Below are 20,584 nucleotides of genomic sequence, written 5' to 3' on the forward strand. Positions count from 1 at the left end.
GGTAGTTAAGAGAGTCTGAGGTGGCACCTCAGACTTTGCTCCAAAAGTTTATATATGCCCCTTATCTAGGCAGGGACTGATCCAATAGGCCGAACTCCAATCTGAGTTGAGCAGGGGAAGTAAATGTAGGATGGTTAAAGATGATCCGATACGCTTTGCTCACTGTATGATTTAGGATTTCTGAATCTCTGCCTCTTTGTACTTCCCTTCCTTAGGTTACTGTGGGCAAGACTTTGGTTTTTAGTACCTGTAAATGAAGAGCCATTTAAGTCTACTTTTAGTTTTTTTAAGGATAGTGCTTTGGCTAAGCCTTTCCTCACAATGCACCCTCTTTGATGCCCAAAATTCCTGATTTGTCAATGGTGAAACTGAGGTATTTATACTTTTTTGCTTGCAAAAGCTGTGTCTTGTCCCAGAACAATTCATAGGGAGGGGCTTGGCTCTGATTGACGATGTGCGTGTTTTTTCAAAGTTCACTGTCAGGGTGTTGGCAGCAGAGTATTGTTGGGTGACATTTATGAATGTCTGGAGCCCTATTGTTGTATTGCTAATCAACACAAGATCGGCGTGTACATTATGCATGGTAGTTCCAGGCCTCCAATCTTTGGGTTGTGAGGGTTTGTAAGGGTGAGCGAACCCCCCAGGTCTGCTAAGTATAGATTAAAAAGTGTGGGGCCAAAACGCATCCCTGTTTTAAACCTTTGGTAGTTGGTATCCTCCTCAAGAGATGAGTGCCTGAGCCCAGTTTAATCTTGACCAATGTATCCGTATGAAGGGCTATTATCAGGTGTAGAAGCGGATGTGGAAGTCCCCAGTTTGAGAGCTTCTTCCACAGCAGATTCCTGTCCACTTGGTCAAATGCGGCCTTAAAGTAGACAAAGCACGGACACACGGAGCTGCCGTTTCTCTTTCCTAGCTTTGTCGATAAGGAGTTCAGTAGTCATAATATTCGTTATAGTGTCAGTTAGTTTAAAAACCCTGTTTGGAACTTGGGGATTTTTCCCTTTTCAGCAATCCATGCAGACAGATGCTTCAACAGCTGACCTGCGAAGTACTTTGCTACATTGCCTGTTAGGGCTATTAAGCAATAGTTGTTTCGGAGCAATCTGTCCCCCTTTTTAAAGATGGGTGAAATTATGGACCCCTCCCAGGACTGTGGGATAATGCCTGTGTGGCCTATTTCCAGGTAGAGAGGTTCTAAGTTCGTTGTTCCCCAGAAGAACCTATTGTGTTTCCATTTCTTGGGGCGAACCTGAACACAGTAGCATTCAAGACCCTTCCTCCACTCCAGTGAAAGGGAACATTCAATGCATGACTGATACTGTGGTATGAGTCCTTGATCTCGGTGAGGTAGCTGAGGTTTCTTGCCCTCCAGCATCCACCTTGTACATGATGGCAGGTGGTAAATGCAGGCCCTGCAATGGAACCTCAAGTCCCAGTCAGCCTTGCACCTTGGCTGTTTCTCTTTTTCTGCTCAGGTCTCAAGAGAGACTGCTCCACAAATGCAGTGGCTGCTGTTGAAAGCTGATCTGAACCACAACAGACCGCTCTCCACCCTTTCACCACCCAGAACTCCTAGTAGTGGTGGACGCATAACTGATTGTTGGTGGAGGTGGAGATCGGAGTTCACTGGCAGCAGCCAGCTTGCATATCAGTCATCTGGTGCTCTGTGCGATCTGTCTAGCCATAATAGGCTTTCCTGGCACCCTTTAAGGGGGACTAGTACAGATCCACATGGTTACTGCCATGTAGAACTACAAAAAAGCAGGGCCCTGTACTAGGAGACTCTGCACCTTCAGAGCAGCTGGAACATCTGAATATCCATCTGGTCACCATACATCTTGCAGGATACTGGTAATTCAGATCAAACAAACAGAGCAGACTTTACTCTGGTGGGTTGTGAGTGGCATCTCCATCCAAAGCTGGTGTAGGATGCTCCCACACAATGGGGGATGGGAGGGGAGGGGTAAGGGGGAAGCCCAGGCTGGATCTGTTTGCCACCATCGGGAACATGTGGTGTCAGCAATTTTGCATGCTGGAGTTTTCTCCAAGGCACAAAATGCATTCTGTTTGGAATGGAGTGAGGGACTCAAGTACACCTTCCTACCAATACATCTCCTGCTTCAGGTTCTGAAGAAGGTCAAGGAAAGACTAGGCTCAAGTCATATTGATCTCCCTGGCCTCGGCCAGGAGAGTGTATTACCCAGAGCTCCGCTTTGGGAGGGTCTCCTGTCTCAGCAGCAGGAGAGGGTCCTGCATCTGATTTTCTACAGCTTACACCTCCATGCATGGAGATTGAACTGGGACAGCTAAATTAATTTCAGTTGCTGATCTAGGCGGTGGATGTTATCTGTGCTGCTAGACGCCTCTCCATGGAGTCCATCAATGCTGGACGCTAGGACATATTAGTTGGCTGGTATGGTACCAAGGCATCGACTCTGTCTTTGTTGGTTTCGCAGGTGAAAGAAAGGGCAGTATGGTGCAAAAAAGGCGACTTATAGCCGCAGTTTTCTCACCTTTTGAATATTTCCAAGTCGTCAGACTGGATCCAGAAACTTTTCAGCAGTACCTCGGTGCACCGCATTGGCGCAGTAACAAAAATGGCATGCCGAGCCAATATAGGCATGACCCCAGTGTGTTTTTGTCAGTTTGTTTCTTTCCATACAACCAGAAACGGATCGGAGTTCTTTCATGTCTCTCAGAGACATTTACCTCGATGTCAAGCTTGCAGCTGATTCTGGCACTGCGCGAGTTTCCAGTGCCAACAGCCACACCACATCAGATTGAATAATTCCGTGCATCTATGCTCAGGCTCTTCAGATCCTTCTGACTGCCTCTGGTACACCTTTGGGCCCCCAGGAGCCGAGAATCCCTCCTCCTGTAGTACCGTCAACTGGTTCACTGACTGCGCCAGTTGGACACTGTGAGCCCGTGTGCCTCCGGCTGCTCCTCCAACCCCTCTTCGCGCACCATGACCCATGCCAGCCACAGGGACTCCAAAGGAGGAGGTCCACATAGTTCACTCTTACACCGGTCCGACCCAGATCGTAGTAACACACAATATTGCCCGAGGTGCCACTTTCCCCACCTGAATTACTGCTTCCACATGGGAGACAGGACATTGCATTTCCTTTTTGCTACAGCTCCGACAACGCCTATGACCAAGGTGATGAGTTTGCTTAACCCTACCAGGATGATAATTGGTACAAAATATCAGGAGGCTAGTGGTCTTAATACCACCCAAGAAACTGGCCTATTCTCCCTCCCTTAAATGGCCTGACTGGCACAGAGAAATCTACTTACTATGCCATGGGAATGTGTACAGGTGGTTAAAGTAGTTGACCTCAGCTCCCCACCTTGAAGTCTTCCAGCTGTGGCAAACATTTTCGGAGCCCCTTCTTCAGTTTAATAGACCAGCGACGGATACCTTTTTGGGAGTTTGTAGCAAACCTTGTTCTGGCCCCCAGTCAACTATCATATTTCCAGAGTCTATCGCCCTACTGCAGGTGAACCTGCTTTTTCTCTTGAAGCGCCTTTCTCCTGAAAGTCTATTGGTGCAAACCTCCACCAACAGGTCTACCTCCAACACCTTCCCGACTGCACTCCAAACCCTTCGCAATGAAACTAGGCTGATGGAAATGTGTGGAAAACGTGGTTTTTCCTCTGCCAGTCTGGCACTTCGATCTGTTAACACCAGCTACTTTTTAAAATGCTATTCCCACACCCTTTGGGACTTAGTAGCACAGGTCCTCGCTGGTGTGCCTGCAGATCTCCAACCTTTTCTTGGTCAGACGACTCACGAGGGTCAGAATTCAAGAGGGTTGTGATGTGGTTGAACTTCACCAAATCCATTAGGTGGGCCACCAGCACCAGTGTTGCCATTCACCACTATGGGTCGCTGTGATTGATTGGATTCTCTGGTGATGTCCCGTCCTCCCTGATGGACATAACCTTTGATGGGACTTGCCTGTTTCAGGTTTTTCGTTGATTCCGCTCTAGAGTTTTGTAAAAAGAAAAGCGAGCAGAGCTAGAACACGCTTTCTGGGTCCATCTAGCCCACATTGCCAACCAATGCCCTCGGGCCGTGGAGTCATCCCCTAACCCCCGCAACCCAACCTGCCAAACCTCTTTAGCTTGCCTCTTTAGTAGAACAAATATCTGGTTGAAGTCAGAATTCTCTGATTCTTTCTATGTTTGCAGGCAATAACACCGGACAGGTGGGTCCTACAGATCATTAACAGAAGATACACCTTACTTCCCCACCACACCTTCCGTTGTCTGCACAGCGATTAACTGAGTACCATCTCAATTTTTCAGAAGGAAGTGAAAGCCCTTTTGGCCAAAGGGGCTGTTGAGACGATGAATGCGCCAGAAGTAGGACATGGTTGTTATCCCCACTACTTTCTGGTTGCCCAAGAAGGACGCAGGCCTTCAACCTGTTATAGATCTGTGCTTTCTAATGGATACAACTACCTGTGGATTCCTCACCTAAAGAATTTTCTCCATGTGCCTGCATCCGAAAAATTCTTTAGGTGAGGAATCCACAGGTAGCTTGTGTATCCACAAGAAAAGGCGTTACCGAAGATAAGTAACTTGTTCTTCTCAACGCCTGCCCTGGAAAGAGAAATTCTGAATGCTCACACCGGCCTTGGTTTTGTCTCAACTTGACCCTGGAGTCTGGATGGTGGTGGCATTGGACATGCAGAACGCACATTCCTGTCCTGCCGGCCCATTGGCACTACCTCTACCTGGTAGAGACCTTTAGCTGCAGATTCCTCACCTTCCTTCTCATATTCCTTCTCATGTTCTGTGATTGTATTCAAGCCTTTAATAAAATCCCAAGTCTAGGAATCTACACACTGGTCCCAACTATCTTGCTGTTGGGGCTGTTCATGTCATGGTTCGAACAGTCTTGAAATCAACTGACGTCAATTCACGGTGCCACCTAACAGCATGCAGAGGTGCTGCTGCTGATATGTTTCCAGGTCCAGTCTGATGCCTAGGCAATATTTAAAATGTGAGGAATCTGCAGATAGATAGCCACCAATAGCAAGAGCATTACTTAAGGTAAGCAACATGTTCATCAAGGTGAAGAGACTTCTTCATTGAGATCCGTTAAACTTGCCAAAAAGCAGCCCTTGAGGGCATGAAAGCCCATTCCAGTAGGCCGAAGGCCACTACAACAGCATTAGCACAAATAGTATCTGTTCTCGATATCTGCCAGGCAGCTACATGGGCATTGGTATGTATGTTCCTGCATCTCTGCTCCCTTGACAGCTAGATCTGAAAGAGTCACTTCGCTTGCTGTGTCCTGCAGGATGTCTTGGTCTGTGTCCATTCCCCAGGCCCTCCATGTTTAGGGGGGTACTGCTTTGATATCTGTTCTAATAGCGAGGTATCTGCTATCATACAAATCCATCTGAAGGACAGATTACTTATTTGATATTGCTTTTTGATAATGCTTTTTGGTGTATATATAACTGCAGACTCCTCGCCTTTAGAATATCACCGAGCACCAGACTAGAGTCAGTGAACTAGGGTCACACAATCGATGAAAGATTTCTTCAGATGTACAAGTATGTGGTAATATTGTGCAAAAATAAAAATAATTTGACACACATTGCAAAGTATCACTGTATTAAGGGGGAAGTAGTGCATTGTGCAGTCTCTCTACCAGTACATTTTGGTCTTCAGGATGACATGGCCGCCATTCATGCCTGAAGGGTAAAGAAAATACAGTGAGAAAAATAATTTATAAGATTATGTACCCAACAGTAAATGATAGAAGTGTGCATAGCAAGTGAATCTACACTAGTAAAACCTGCAAAGTAGTACTTTTCGGTAAGTTATATTTTCCTATATGGATTTAGATGCACAGGTTTGTGAAGTTATCTTTTATGTCCCTCTGCCCAAGCTACAATAGTGTTATCCTTGCACACTAGCTCTTACCACATTAGGATAGGAGTGAACCGTTTGGCTGATTTTCCTTTCATTGCCATTGTGAGTTTGAGGTGCATGGGTTTTGATGTGTGATGACATTGGAATTCCAAATGGCAATCACAGGTAATGGTTGTTTTCCTCTTTTAAGAGCAAAACTTAACTTTCTCACTGATTTACTGTATGTGATAGAAGTTACTGTTTCAAAATTGGCTAACACAGAGGATGCACACATGTAAATTATATTGTATTTATGTTTTTATAGTGAAGGAGAGATACTTGGGGGCAACCCAATGGTTGCTGGCTTTCAAGATGATCTGGATCCGGACGATCAAGCAGTTGATAAATCCTCCTTCCTAACAGCACACATACCAAGCAAAAGTGCTGCACTATCCAGCGAGGAAGAGGAGGAGCCAAAGGTGTCTGTTCTGGCTGATGAAGATTTTGACTGGGATCTAGAGATAAAAGGGTAAGTTGAATGTGATTAGTGAAGTGGGTAAAGAGGTGATGCAGGAGTTGGAGCTGGTGGCTTTGATCAAGAAAGTTTTCTTCAATTTGGCCTTTTATGTCTTTGATCTGTCAAGTTTAGGAGATGGGTTAATTTATAGATATACATATTTTACAGTTGGCAATAGCGAGCTTGTAGTTATGGTTAGGTCCTGTTTCTATTTGAAGAGGGCATTTTTCATGTGTTATAACTTTGGCACCATTAGATGAATCTTCACAATACTTGGTAGTCAGTGCAAGTGACTTCCATTTGGCACGTACTTTTATTCACCTCTGCCTCAGGTTGGGGGAGGGAAACAAAAGGCAGAATCTACAAAAGCAGTGTTTTCACATTTTAGATCCCATAGGAATTCCTACTTTCTGCTACAGCCAAAACTGCTTGACATAATTATACTGCACTTGGCACAAATCTAGAACTTAACAGGGAAATAAGGCCAATTGTTTTATGTTGTGGCTGCCATTGTGAATGCAAAGCACAGAAGCTTACATCCTGAGAAAAGTTATGAGGAGTTATAATGGGACACAATGGGCAAACTTTGACTCCAATAAGTAATAGGGGATTCTTGGGGGGCAATTATGGGGCCCCTCCCTTTAAAACAAAATAATAAATAATAATAAACAGCCCATTTTTTCAAGCAGAATTTGTGTATACCTAGTTGCTGGTTTGATTTTATTTTTATTCAAATTGTAACCCTTTCTGGCTGCATAGTTGTTAACCTTGCATTTCACAGGGCAAATGGTCAGGGAGAAGGGTCTGGTGCTTATGGTCTTTGGCCATTCCCTGTGCCCTGAACCCATATTCGAGGTTGGGCATCTGTCCTGACTACAGTCCAGACTCAAAGGGTGGTACCTGCTGTGCACCTCCAGGTAATGTCAACACTGTGGGTTGGGAAAAGTGGAATTTCAAAATATGGGCCCTGCGTGTAGATTGTAAAAAATTTCACTGAAATTAAACTTAGTTGCAGGTACATTATGGTTTCTTTTGCCCATGAATCATTAACATATGTTAACAAAAAACTCTCAGCGTAGCTGCAAAATAAGTAACCTCACTCATATCATTAAGGATGACATCACAAATGACCTAGTGTGCCTAATACAATGTTTGAAGATCACAATGATATAAACTGTGATTTTATTTTCTGAATGATTCTTCTGCAACAGTATGACGGGAATGAGTAGTGAAGGTTGAACATCCAATGCAGAAGTTGGCAATACCAGATAGAAGGACCAGAACACTTTTTGTTTGCATGAGATGCAGAAACAGTCTGTCTAAAATACCCCTTGCTTGAAAGATAGATCCACCATCTCCTGAAGTAGGACACACTCATGTTTGCCAAGCTGATCACCTGTTGTGTTCTGTTTCCCTACGATATGAGCTGCTGATATACCAACTTTCCAGTGCATTGCTCATGCCCCTTTGCTTGTTGCATTAGAATATTGCCAGTGTATTGTCCATCAGATCTTACATCTCTTTACCCTGTGGATGAAAAGAGGTTTCTCTGGCAGCTGAATAGCTCTCAACTCCAAAAATCACTAGTAGTAGTGCAGTTGTTTATCATATGGTGGCGTTTAGGCTTTAATCTCCAACCTGTCCGCAAGGCAAACAGTTTTGCATGGTTTCCACCATCATATGATGCCAGATAAGAGAGAATGATCCTACTTTCAGAAAGTTGGCAGGAGAAGGCCACCAACAAAGAGTTTGAATTAGAGCTGGGGTGGTGGTAAATCAAGTCTTTTAGTTGGCCGTAGAATCATCATTGCAGTAATCAATTGTAGCATTGGCTGTGGTATCTGAGAGCTACATAATGTCGAACATCCCAAAAAGAGCATAACTGACCCAGCAATTTGTACTGATTTTCCACGTAGGTGAAATCCATCTTCTTGGTGTACCTCACTCTTTCTGCTAGTGAAAATGCACACACACATACCTTATACATTCATAGGTCCTCCTTACTTTTGCAGGTAAACTACATCAGCAATGAAACACATGGAATTACAGATACCACACAGTATGTTAATGTCAGAGTGCATTATGACTGCAGTTTTTCGAGTTTTCCATGAGGAAAACGGAACAACCACTGCAATTAGTGCCTGAGCACTTATTCCTGCAGGTATTCCTTATTCCAGGTGTGTATAGCCACATAGATTTCACCAAGTTTTTTCAGTCTAGATCTTGACAGATGAATGGAAGTCGTTAAGGCGTTCCCTCAGAGCTAGTAATCTCAGTTCAGCAGGTAATTCCGTTAACCTGTGAAGGGGTGAATAAGGACTTCTCCCAGTTAATAGAAAAATCTACATCTTGCAAAAGAATTATTGTACTTCATCACTGCTCCAGTCCTTGTGTCAGAGAGCCTGTTTTCACCAGCCATGTGTCAAGTTTGGGTACAGGTGAACGCCTTGGAAGATGACCTACCACCACTGCGTCAACCTAGTGAAGCAGGCCTCGAAAAATCATAAAACTGTTACTATAACTGCAGGTCGAGTAACTTGAATAATCTACTTGATCTAACTGTAATGTACTTGGCCCGTAAACAGGTCTCAAATTGTGTAATCCTAGGCAAATAGTTTAGAGTCACCTTTTTCTTCATTCTCACATATGATTACCGTTTCAAATATGTGAGCTCAGCATTTCTGCAGTACAAAAAACCTTCTTTCGTTTAAGTAAAGTTTGCTGCTTATATAACAAGGATCTAGCCCTCATATAGGGATCACAAGACCCACGACTTGATTTTAGTTTACTAATAGCATTGCCATCAGGGGAGGAGTGTTTCTCAGTTTGTTTAAACACTCACTTTAAAAAAATACATTAATAAACCATTAAACCATTATGTGGTAGCATACGGTCATCTGCACACCTTATATTTCCAAAAAATTTACAAAAACCTTTCCACTAACTTGCAGCTTTACTGATAAAACTATATAGTGCATTAACAATCTGTGAAAATTGGGATTAAAACATATCGTTTGTACATCAACATGTAAAGTATTCTGATTTTTTTTCATCCTATTAATGTATTTTTTTCATTACACAGAAATACAATAAATGGCCTTTCACAACTACTGATATAGATTTTGAAATGTTTGTACAGGTGACTTAGTCAATTAAATGTTGTGTGTTAGAACAAAACCTAACATCCTTTATACTTTATTTCACACTCTAAACAGCAGGTCAGGCAGTTCATTTATCAAATCCTGGAACTCTGCAGTCACAAGGAAACTTAATTGTAAGACAAACTGTCTTTTAACCTCTGGCCTGTTCTTTGTCAACTTGCGAGAAGGGGCGAGTAAGTCCTAAAAATAGCTCGACCTGATCAAATACGACTCGCAATAGCGAGTGGTCAAGGAGATTTTCCAAGCCCTGTGAAGGCTATGGAGTTTGAACGCTAGGCCAAACAGGAGAGAGTAACCTGGTACAGTTCACACCCTTAACAAATGCAAAGTATATCCTATTACCTTTGAAAACTAGAAAGTGGAACTAAGCATTTTGAGAGTATAGCACCATCCAATTCGGAGACTAAAGAATCTGCTAATTTGCCTCTTTCCAAAAGATAACTCTTTTAATCTCCCCCATTGCGACAAGGAACAGATTTCTTAAATCAAGGTTTTTGTGATATTAAGTGTAGGGGAAATGCCTGTGGGTAGATGGGGTAGTTTCTTTAGAAAGGGAGCAGAATTTCCTGCTCAAATCCTTTGAGGCAGCGATGGTCCAAAGTATTTTTATTTTTTTTGGAAGACAACACAGCATTCCTTCCCCACTGGGATGGTGTAATTTTGGCAGCTGAAATTTTGAGTAGTTTATTGCCTTAGGGAGATGAGGAAGGGGAACCGTAGTTGGCTTCCTCTATTTGATCTTCTTCCTCTGTAGATTGGAAAAAATAATACAGTAGATGTAGAGTTTGCTAACACAACCTGTGTACCTGATGGCTATATGCTTAGGATTTCTGGTATTGTTGATGGAATGTTTTAGTTGGTGATATTGGCTTTAAACCTCTCAAACAAATGGTCTGCCTTTTCCCTGTAGAGCTGTAGACACCTTTTTCAATTTGGACAACAATTAAGGGAGTGGGTAAGAGACATTGAGCTTATCTGTAAAGCACATATTCACCCATGTGTTTATTGGCATTGTACAACTTGTGTTTGTTACCCAACCCAGTGGTGCTAATTTTAGCAATCACAAGAAGATTAAGAGGAGATTGGACTCACTAAGATTTTAAAATGTGACCATGGTGCAAAGCCCATAAGTCCTCCAGAGGAGAGCCATCAAGCATTTCTGGAGAGCTAAATCCTCAATGAAGCAGACAAAACTTTGACCACCAAGTTTTGCAGAGTATCTAAAGCCTGGCTGTTTTTGTTGCAACATTTTAAGTCTGTGTTTTTGCAGGGATCTTTTCCTTCAAATTTTAGCACCCAGAAGCTGATGTTAAGGCATACACTGCAGTTTGCAAATAGTTAATGTTACGTAGCTTCAGCATGAAAAGTCACAGAGTGCATTATTTTTAGTGGAATAGCTCTTTCCATAAAGACACCCATTGTCTTGTCCCCACTCAATGATCGTACCAGAGGGTATTCCCTAATTACAACATTACCACTCTTATCTACTTTGCTTAGAACTTCAGCTTTCCTACTCATTTGTGATTACTTACCTGAATTAACCTGATAGGTAAATTGCTTTATTCCATCTTCCTTTACTTCCATCAGAATATGGAAACTTGGCTCTCGTGCAATGATCTGCCTTCAACCCTCTGTCCCGCTCATCTACTAAATCTCATTAGCTGATGCCTTCATTACTAGATTCTTCTTTGTGTTGTCAAAACCCCTTTGAAAGTGTCAGCAAAGATAAAGGTGTATACCTTCAGATTAGGTTTGTAACTTTATAAGATTTTAAGTATTGCAGTAGTTTGATGTACGTGCCATAAAATGCGTCTCACTTCTATGCTGACATTAATTATGCCTTAAAATGTTTTACTTCTTATGTTCTGAACATGTTTTGTATTTTTCTTCTCAAGGTCTTCCAAAAATTCCATCAAACCACAAAATGAATCTGCTTTCACAAAAGTAATGGAACCAAACCAGTTATCCAGCTCGTCACCACTGTCTGCGCCTGAGAAAAATAGCAGCACCAAGCTTTCCACTGATGTGTATGCTGGAATGACCTTCACTCCCCAAGCTGTGCCGTCCCAAGCGCCGAAGCCCTGTGCTGCAGGCCAGGTATCTACGCCAAGACACAAAGGGAATGAAGGGGGGAATGCAGAGTCGGACAGCGAATTGGAAGGACCGATCGCCACCCAATTGCTTTCGTTTGTTATGGATGACCCGGATTTCGAGAGTGAGGACTCTGACAAGGCAGCTATAAAAGTGGTAAATTGCCAGTTTGAAGAAATGCTTTCCACTGCATGTGAGCATTGCATGGTCTTCTCTCCATTGGATAGTATCCATTGTTTCACACCTTAAAAAGTAATAGATAAGGCAGGCCACGGCGTATGCTCTGTGTTTTCTTTGAACTCCATCAAGAGCAAACCACTTTACATGCCTCTTCCAAGCAGGGCACATTATGCAATAAGGCTTGCTTAACTTTAACAACCTTCCTTGGTGTCTGTGGCATCCTATGGCATTGTTGCTTAATATGAGTCATTGGATTTCTACCAGGATAAATAGTTGTCACAAAAACACTATTTAATGAGGTGATGTATGAACATCTTGTTCCCTGTAAGCAGTATCTTCTCCCACTATTGCCAGGTGGCTAAGATACGGCATGCAGGAGGCCAGCTTTGACATAAGTTTTTGGCGCTCACTCAGCCAGAGAGGCTATGGCTTCCAAAGCTTTTTTTTTTTCTGGGGGCTAGAGAAGAGGGTATCTTTAATGCAGCTGACTGGTCGTCAGCCTTTACATTTAAATCATTTTATTTCAAGACAGTGGTTAATATGGCTACAATGGTTATCAAGAAGCTTTGAACCAGCATAACCCACATCTCTGGTCCTGACGTAGAATGTAAAATTTCCTAGTTTTAGTAACAGAAAGTTTTAATTCTATTAAGGACAAGGAAGTGAGGACTATACCCCCCAAAATGAGTAAATAACACCCCCGACTGCACCCCCACCCCTCACCTCCACCCCGGAACAAGAGCGGAGATAATGGGGCGACTTATGAACGTCAGTGGGTATATCTATATCATGTTTTGAACTAATTCTGCCTTGGTTCTGTGGTGGGCTCATAATGATTTATGAAGTTAAAGTGTGAAATTGCAAACTGTATTTGCTTATGTGACTGGTGGTATACGAGTGGTTCAGTGCAAAGATGTTCTTTTTGAATTTTCTCCACAGGAAATTATTTGTCTAAACAGGAACGAGGATGTGTTTCCTAACACTGGTTCTTGCAAGAAGAAATAGGGAGAGTAGAGACTGTGAAGGAACTTTATATATAGATGGACATCCTGATTTAATGTTATTGTTATGATTTCCCAAGAGTTCCTGGAAAATGTAGTTTTGTATTTTTTCTTGAAGTGTTTGGCTGCTGAATAAACGTAAAGAAACTAAAAGCATAATCCTTCCAGATAGTTGTAATCTCAAGTAACTAAAATGACCTCTTTCTGCAAAACCTCACAACAAACATACATGCAAGTAAATCTAGTCACTGACTTAAAATACCTCACAACATTTTATTTGTAGGTGTGGCTCCCATCATAGGATTTTATTTGATATTTGTAAAGAGTAGAATATCTCCACCTATGTACTGTATTGTGCATACCTGATATATTATTTTTTTAAAATAGTTCAGTAAAGGAAACGTTCACAAGTGTCAAATCTTCACTTTTGAACAAGAAAAGGACACTGCAGGTAACTCCATCACTATTATATATCCTCAGTAGAGGAACTGCTTGCAGGCCGTCTTGCTCCTCAACAGAAGGATGATCTACTGATTGTGCCTCAGCAGGCTATTATACTATTGGTTCTTCACCCAAAGCAAATAGATTCCTGGAGATACCACCTGAGCCAGTAATACTACCTTTGCATCCATCATCACTTCCATATTGGGATGATGCATCCACCACATGGTATAGAGTCACCTTGGCACAGGGTTATCATGCTCAAGGCCCAACATTTCTCTCTGGCACACACAGAGCTGCAGTGCCAGATATTTAAGACATGATTTCAGATTCAGGACATATTCCCAGAGTCTATGAAATACCTCCTCACTGGTGTGTCTAGTGGGTGAAATTGTGAGGTAAAGAACATGGCTGACAGAAAACTCAATATCAACACTACAGTTAAGCAGACAGGAAAATGCCATCTGCAAAACCAGTAGCTGGAGGCTCCAGAACGTCTTGTGCCCCTTCCCACCTCTCCAAGAATAAGCACTTCAGTGTCCTAGCAAAGCCTTTTTGACATCAGCATCCATCAGGGTCACTAAGAGAAGGCAAGAGAAGAAAACTCTTCATTTGAGAATTCCAGTGCCCATGCCCCATACTAGTCGTCTTAGTGCATACATGTTTAAGGGCCCCTTAGTCAATATTAATGACTCTGTAGGAAACGTAAAACTGACATCTTTAGGACCCGTCAGATGTCTTCAACATCTCTCCAGGCAGCAGGTTATTCAGATCTTCTGAGTTATCCCTTGTAGGGTTCTTTGAAAGGGTTCACAGTTCTTTCAAGAAATAGAGGAAACTGCTTCAATGATATCTTCAGGGAATGTCGACCTCAGATGAAATAACGACTTTAACCAGAGGCGCAGCTCAATTAGCCATTGGTTGCTAAGGCCAGGGCTACTTATGAAGTAAGCACTGTAGCTCTGCCTCCCACTTCTAATTCAAATGTACAGCACAAAGCCCTACAACTACCTTACTCTTGCTCAACATTATTCTTTGCTGATACAGAGAAGGAAAACCAGAAAACAAGCCCTGTGTTGTGTTTGGTTAGTCCGGGAAAGAGATGAGTTCCCTAGGATCCAGCTAAAGATGGACAGGAGAGGTCACTAAAATTAATGGGTTCAAACACCTATTGGCAAAGGCATGAAACTCAACCACTTAACACCAACCAGTCTGTGTTCTACCATCAAAAGAAGAGGCTGCCAGAAGTGAAGAAAGAGGCCTGCATTGCTCTGCTGAGAGTCCCAAATACTTGCTAATTCTGACTTTAATGTTCAGTGCCTCGCTGAGCAGAAGCATACTTAATCATCTTCCAGTTTGGCGGTGTATAAATAAGACAGAATACTTCTGATCATAGTATAGTGTTTACAAGTTCAGGTATTTTTGTTCTTGGTCCAGTGTTCTACCCAGATCATCGAAATTGTACTTTCTTTTCCCCTATGCTCTGTACAAGCTTGTACAACACGTTCAATTGATAATAAAAAAAAATATGTAGAGTTTTCAAACACCCAGGAAACAAACAAGCATACGTTCTGTACTTTAAGTTTGAAAGAAAGATCCAAACTTAGAAATTGTTCCCATTTCTAAATCTCAATTGAGTGAGCACAGCTCTCAGAAAAATCTAGATTTTTGTGGAGATACTCACCTATTGTTGGGTATTGGTAATTCCAGATAGTCATTCAACAGGCAGATATATTTTCTTTCTCCTAGTGTCTTTGGTTTCTAGAATATGTATAGTCCTGAATGACATACTCCATGTGAAAGCCCCCAAGTGAGTGTCTGGAAGATAATCATGTGTTCGATGGCATCTGTCGCTGTAGATACACATGTTGTGCATAGCCCGCCATCTGGTGTTGGGTCGGAGTGTTACAAGTTGTTTTTCTTCGAAGAAGTCTTTCGAGTCACGGGACCGAGGGACTCCTCCTCTTTGTCTCCATTGCGCATGGGCGTCGACTCCATCTTCGATTGTTTTCTTTCCGCCATCGGGTTCGGACGTGTTCCTTTCGCTCCGGGTTTCGGAACGGAAAGTTAGCTCTAAAATCGGAAAATTACGTTGGTATTGTTGCGTTCGGGATCGGGTTAGATAGCATCGACATCGAATCGATACGATAACATCTCCGTTGCCCTTCGGGGTAGTTTTCGATCCCCCGTCGGGGCCTGGTCGGCCCGACCGTGTGTGACATCGAGGCTGATGGAACGGACCCCGTTCCGATTCTGTCCTAAATGCCACAACAAATACCCATATACAGACCAACATTTGGTCTGTAACCTGGGCCTGTCGCCCGAGCACAGGGAAGAAACTTGTGAAGCCTGTCGTGCGTTCTGGTCCCGAAAAACGCTCCGTGACCGCCGAGCCAGAAGACTGCAAATGGCGTCCACGCCGACAGGACACCGAGATTTTGAGGAACAAGAAGAAGTAGAAGCCTTCTCGATCCATGAATCGGACTCGGACGAATTCGACGACCATGAAACAGTGAGTAAGACGTAGAAGATAGCACATAAGAAAACTGACAAGGCCCAGGGGACGCCACTGCCATCAGGCCATGGCTCAACCCATAAAATCGGTGACCGACCATCGGCACCGAAGAAGGCCGAAATAGTGCCGAGATCGTCAGACTCGGGTCGAGACACAGGCACCCAGCCATCTCGGGACCGAGATAGTGCTGCCGACAAAGATCGACGCCGAGATAGCGGAGCCGAAGCTGCTCGAAGCAGAGACAGCGGCACCGAGGAGGATCGACGCCGAGAGGGTTCGACTCCGAAAAAGAGAAAAGTCGCCTCGGAGCCGAAAAGGAGCGTGGACATAGTTTCGGTGCCAAAACGACCCGCAACCGAGCCAACTACCGGTTCCTATTCAGAGGAACAATCACTGTCCTCTCAAATGCGAAAGCATAGATTCGAGGAGGAATTACAATCCACTGAGGTGGACCACAATCAAAAACGGATTTTTATACAGAGTGGAACAGGGAAAATAAGCACCCTTCCCCCTATTAGGAGGAAGAGGAGACTTGAATTCCAACAAGAACAAGCACCATAAACAAAACTGGTGAAGAAGGTAACTCCGCCACCCTCTCCTCCACCTGTAGCTCACATTTCACCGGCGCAGACTCCATCACATTCACCGGCTCACACCACCTTAAGCCAAGGTGACCAGGACCAAGATGCTTGGGACTTATACGACGCCCCAGTGTCGGACAACAGTCCAGAGGCGTATCCTACAAAGCCCTCACCACCAGAAGACAGCACAGCATATTCACAAGTGGTGGCTAGAGCAGCAGAGTTCCACAATGTGTCTCTACACTCGGAGCCTGTCGAGGATGACTTCCTCTTCAACACCCTCTCTTCCACACATAGCACCTACCAAAGCCTGCCTATGCTCCCAGGAATGCTAAGGCACGCAAAGGACATATTCAAAGAGGCTGTCAAGAGTAGGGCAATAACACCGAGGGTGGAAAAGAAATATAAAGCACCTCCCACAGACCCAGCTTTCATTACCTCACAACTGCCACCAGATTCGGTTGTGGTAGGGGCAGCTCGCAAGAGAGCAAACTCTCACACATCGGGCGATGCACCACCCCCAGATAAGGAGAGCCGCAAGTTCGATGCAGCCGGTAAAAGGGTCGCAGTACATGCTGCAAACCAGTGGCGCATCGCTAACTCTCAAGCGCTCCTAGCGCGATATGACAGAGCCCGCTGGGATGAGATGCAACACCTCATTGAGCATCTACCCACAGAACTACAAAAGAGGGCGAAACAAGTGGTTGAGGAGGGCCAAAACATCTCCAATAACCAGATACGCTCCTCTATGGACGCAGCGGACACAGCAGCAAGAACAATTAACACGGCAGTAACCATACGAAGGCACGCGTGGCTACGAACATCTGGTTTTAAACCAGAGATACAGCAGGCGGTGCTCAATATGCCATTCAATGAGCAACAATTGTTCGGACCTGAAGTGGACACGGCAATTGAGAAGCTAAAAAAGGACACTGACACTGCAAAAGCCATGGGCGCGCTCTACTCCCCGCAGAGCAGAGGCACTTTCAACACCTTCCGCAAGACAACCTTTAGAGGGGGGTTTCGGGGTCAAGCCACACAAGCCAGTACCTCACATTCAACACCGTCCACCTACCAGGGACAGTACCAAAGGGGAGGCTTTCGGGGCCAATACAGAGGGGGACAATTCCCTAGAAGCAGGGGAAAATTTCAAGGCCCCAAAACACCTACAACCAAACAGTGACTCACACGTCACTCATCCCCTCCACACAACACCAGTGGGGGGAAGAATAAGTCAGTATTACCAAGAGTGGGACAAAATAACAACAGACACTTGGGTCTTAGCAATTATCCAACATGGTTATTGCATAGAATTTCTACAAATCCCTCCAAACATACCACCAAAAACACAGAATATATCAAAACAACATTCGGACCTCCTAGAAATAGAAGTTCAAGCATTACTGCAAAAGAACGCAATAGAACTGGTACCAGATACACAAACAAATACAGGGGTTTACTCACTGTACTTTCTAATACCAAAGAAGGACAAAACACTGAGACCAATCCTAGACCTCAGAACACTAAACACATACATCAAATCAGAACACTTTCACATGGTCACGCTACAGGAAGTGTTACCATTTCTAAAGCAACAAGATTACATGACAACCTTAGATCTCAAAGACGCGTATTTCCACATACCAATACATCCGTCGCACAGGAAATACCTAAGGTTCGTATTCAAAGGAATACATTACCAATTCAAAGTATTGCCGTTCGGTTTAACAACTGCACCAAGAGTCTTCACAAAATGCCTAGCAGTAGTGGCTGCACACATCAGAAGGCAGCAAATACACGTATTCCCGTATCTAGACGACTGGCTAATCAAGACCGACTCACTGACAGGGTGCTCACACCACACAGATCAGGTCATACAAACCCTCTACAAACTCGGTTTCACCATCAACTATGCGAAATCACACATTCTGCCGTGCAAAGTACAACAATACCTAGGAGCGACAATAGACACAACGAGGGGAATAGCCACTCCAAGTCCACAAAGGGTTCCAAATTTCCAAAAGATTATACAACGCATGTATCCAACACAAAAAATACAGGCGAAGATGATATTACAACTCCTAGGCATGATGTCCTCATGCATAGCCATTGTCCCGAACGCAAGACTACACATGAGGCCCTTACAACAGTGCCTAGCATCACAATGGTCACAAGCACAGGGTCGCCTTCTAGATCTGGTGTTAATAGACCGCCTAACATACCTCTCGCTTCTATGGTGGAACAATATAAATTTAAACAAAGGGCGGCCTTTCCAAGACCCAGTGCCACAATACGTGATAACAACAGATGCTTCCATGACAGGGTGGGGAGCACACCTCAATCAACACAGCATACAAGGACAATGGGATGTACATCAAAGAAAGCTGCATATAAATCACCTCGAACTACTAGCAGTTTTTAAAGCATTAAAAGCATTTCAACCAATCATAACTCACAAATACATTCTTGTCAAAACGGACAACATGACAACAATGTATTATCTAAACAAACAGGGGGGACACACTCGACACAGCTGTGCCTTCTGGCACAAAAAATATGGCAATGGGCAATTCACAACCACATTCGCCTAATAGCACAGTTTATTCCGGGGATCCAGAATCAACTTGCAGACAATCTCTCTCGAGATCACCAACAGGTCCACGAATGGGAAATTCACCCCCAAATTCTAAACACTTACTTCAAACGTTGGGGAACACCTCAAATAGACTTATTTGCAACAAAGGAGAACGCAAAATGCCAAAACTTCGCATCCAGATACCCACACAGGCAGTCTCAAGGCAATGCCCTATGGATGAACTGGTCAGGGATATTTGCGTACGCTTTTCCCCCTCTCCCTCTCCTTCCATATCTAGTAAACAAATTGAGTCAAAACAAACTCAAACTCATACTGATAGCACCAACATGGGCAAGGCAACCATGGTACACAACACTGCTAGACCTATCAGTAGTACCCCACGTCCAGTTGCCCAACAGGCCAGATCTGTTAACACAACACAAACAGCAGATCAGGCATCCAAACCCAGCATCGCTGAATCTAGCAATCTGGCTCCTGAAATCCTAGAATTCGGACACTTAAACCTCACACAAGAATGTATGGAAGTCATAAAGCAAGCTAGAAGACCATCCACTAGACACTGCTATGCAAGCAAATGGAAAAGGTTTGTTTGCTACTGCCATCATAATCAAATTCAACCATTACACGCATCTCCAAAGGATGTAGTGGGTTACTTACTACACTTACAAAAATCGAACCTGGCCTTCTCTTCCATTAAAATACACCTCGCAGCAATATCTGCATACCTGCAGATTACCCATTCAACTTCACTATTTAGGATACCTGTCATTAAAGCGTTTATGGAAGGCCTCAAAAGAATTATACCACCAAGGACACCACCCGTTCCTTCATGGAACCTCAACATCGTCTTAACAAGACTCATGGGTCCACCCTTTGAACCTATGCATTCTTGCGAAATACAATTCCTAACCTGGAAAGTTGCATTTCTCATCGCCATCACATCTCTAAGAAGAGTAAGTGAAATTCAGGCGTTTACAATACAAGAACCTTTTATCCAACTACACAAAAATAAAGTAGTCCTAAGGGCCAATCCTACATTTTTGCCAAAGGTTATTTCACCGTTCCACCTAAATCAAACGGTAGAGCTACCAGTGTTCTTCCCACAGCCAGATTCCATAGCTGAAAGGGCACTACATACATTAGACGTCAAAAGAGCACTAATGTACTATATCGACAGAACTAAAAACATCAGAAAAACTAAACAACTGTTTATTGCATTTCAAAAACCTCACGCAGGAAACCCAATATCGAAACAGGGTATAGCCAGATGGATAGTTAAGTGCATCCAAATCTGCTACCTTAAAGCAAAAAGACAACTGCCCATTACACCAAGGGCACACTCAACCAGAAAGAAAGGCGCTACCATGGCCTTCCTAGGGAATATTCCAATGCACGAAATATGTAAGGCAGCCACATGGTCTACGCCTCACACATTTACCAAGCACTACTGTGTAGACGTGCTATCCGCACAACAAGCCACAGTAGGTCAAGCCGTACTAAGAACCTTATTTCAGACTACTTCCACTCCTACAGGCTGAGCCACCGCTTTTGGGGAGATAACTGCTTACTAGTCTATGCACAACATGTGTATCTACAGCGACAGATGCCATCGAACTGAAAATGT

At 43.7% G+C, this 20,584-nt stretch overlaps 1 protein-coding gene across 2 annotated transcripts in view; it reads left to right on the forward strand.

The window, feature by feature from the left end:
• RABL6 (RAB, member RAS oncogene family like 6) overlaps positions 1–20,584 on the forward strand; it is a 383,686-nt gene that overhangs the window by 294,747 nt on the left and 68,355 nt on the right. Inside the window, exons 11-12 of one of the 2 annotated variants that reach the window (XM_069241431.1) lie at positions 6,203–6,406; positions 11,451–11,802. In XM_069241431.1, the coding sequence (XP_069097532.1) occupies positions 6,203–6,406; positions 11,451–11,802 (556 nt within the window). The remainder of the gene's footprint in view (positions 1–6,202; positions 6,407–11,450; positions 11,803–20,584) is intronic. The other variant, XM_069241432.1, reaches the window with a different exon arrangement.

Source organism: Pleurodeles waltl, chromosome 6 (assembly GCF_031143425.1).
Source record: "Pleurodeles waltl isolate 20211129_DDA chromosome 6, aPleWal1.hap1.20221129, whole genome shotgun sequence".
In the NCBI taxonomy this organism is placed as follows: domain Eukaryota; kingdom Metazoa; phylum Chordata; class Amphibia; order Caudata; family Salamandridae; genus Pleurodeles; species Pleurodeles waltl.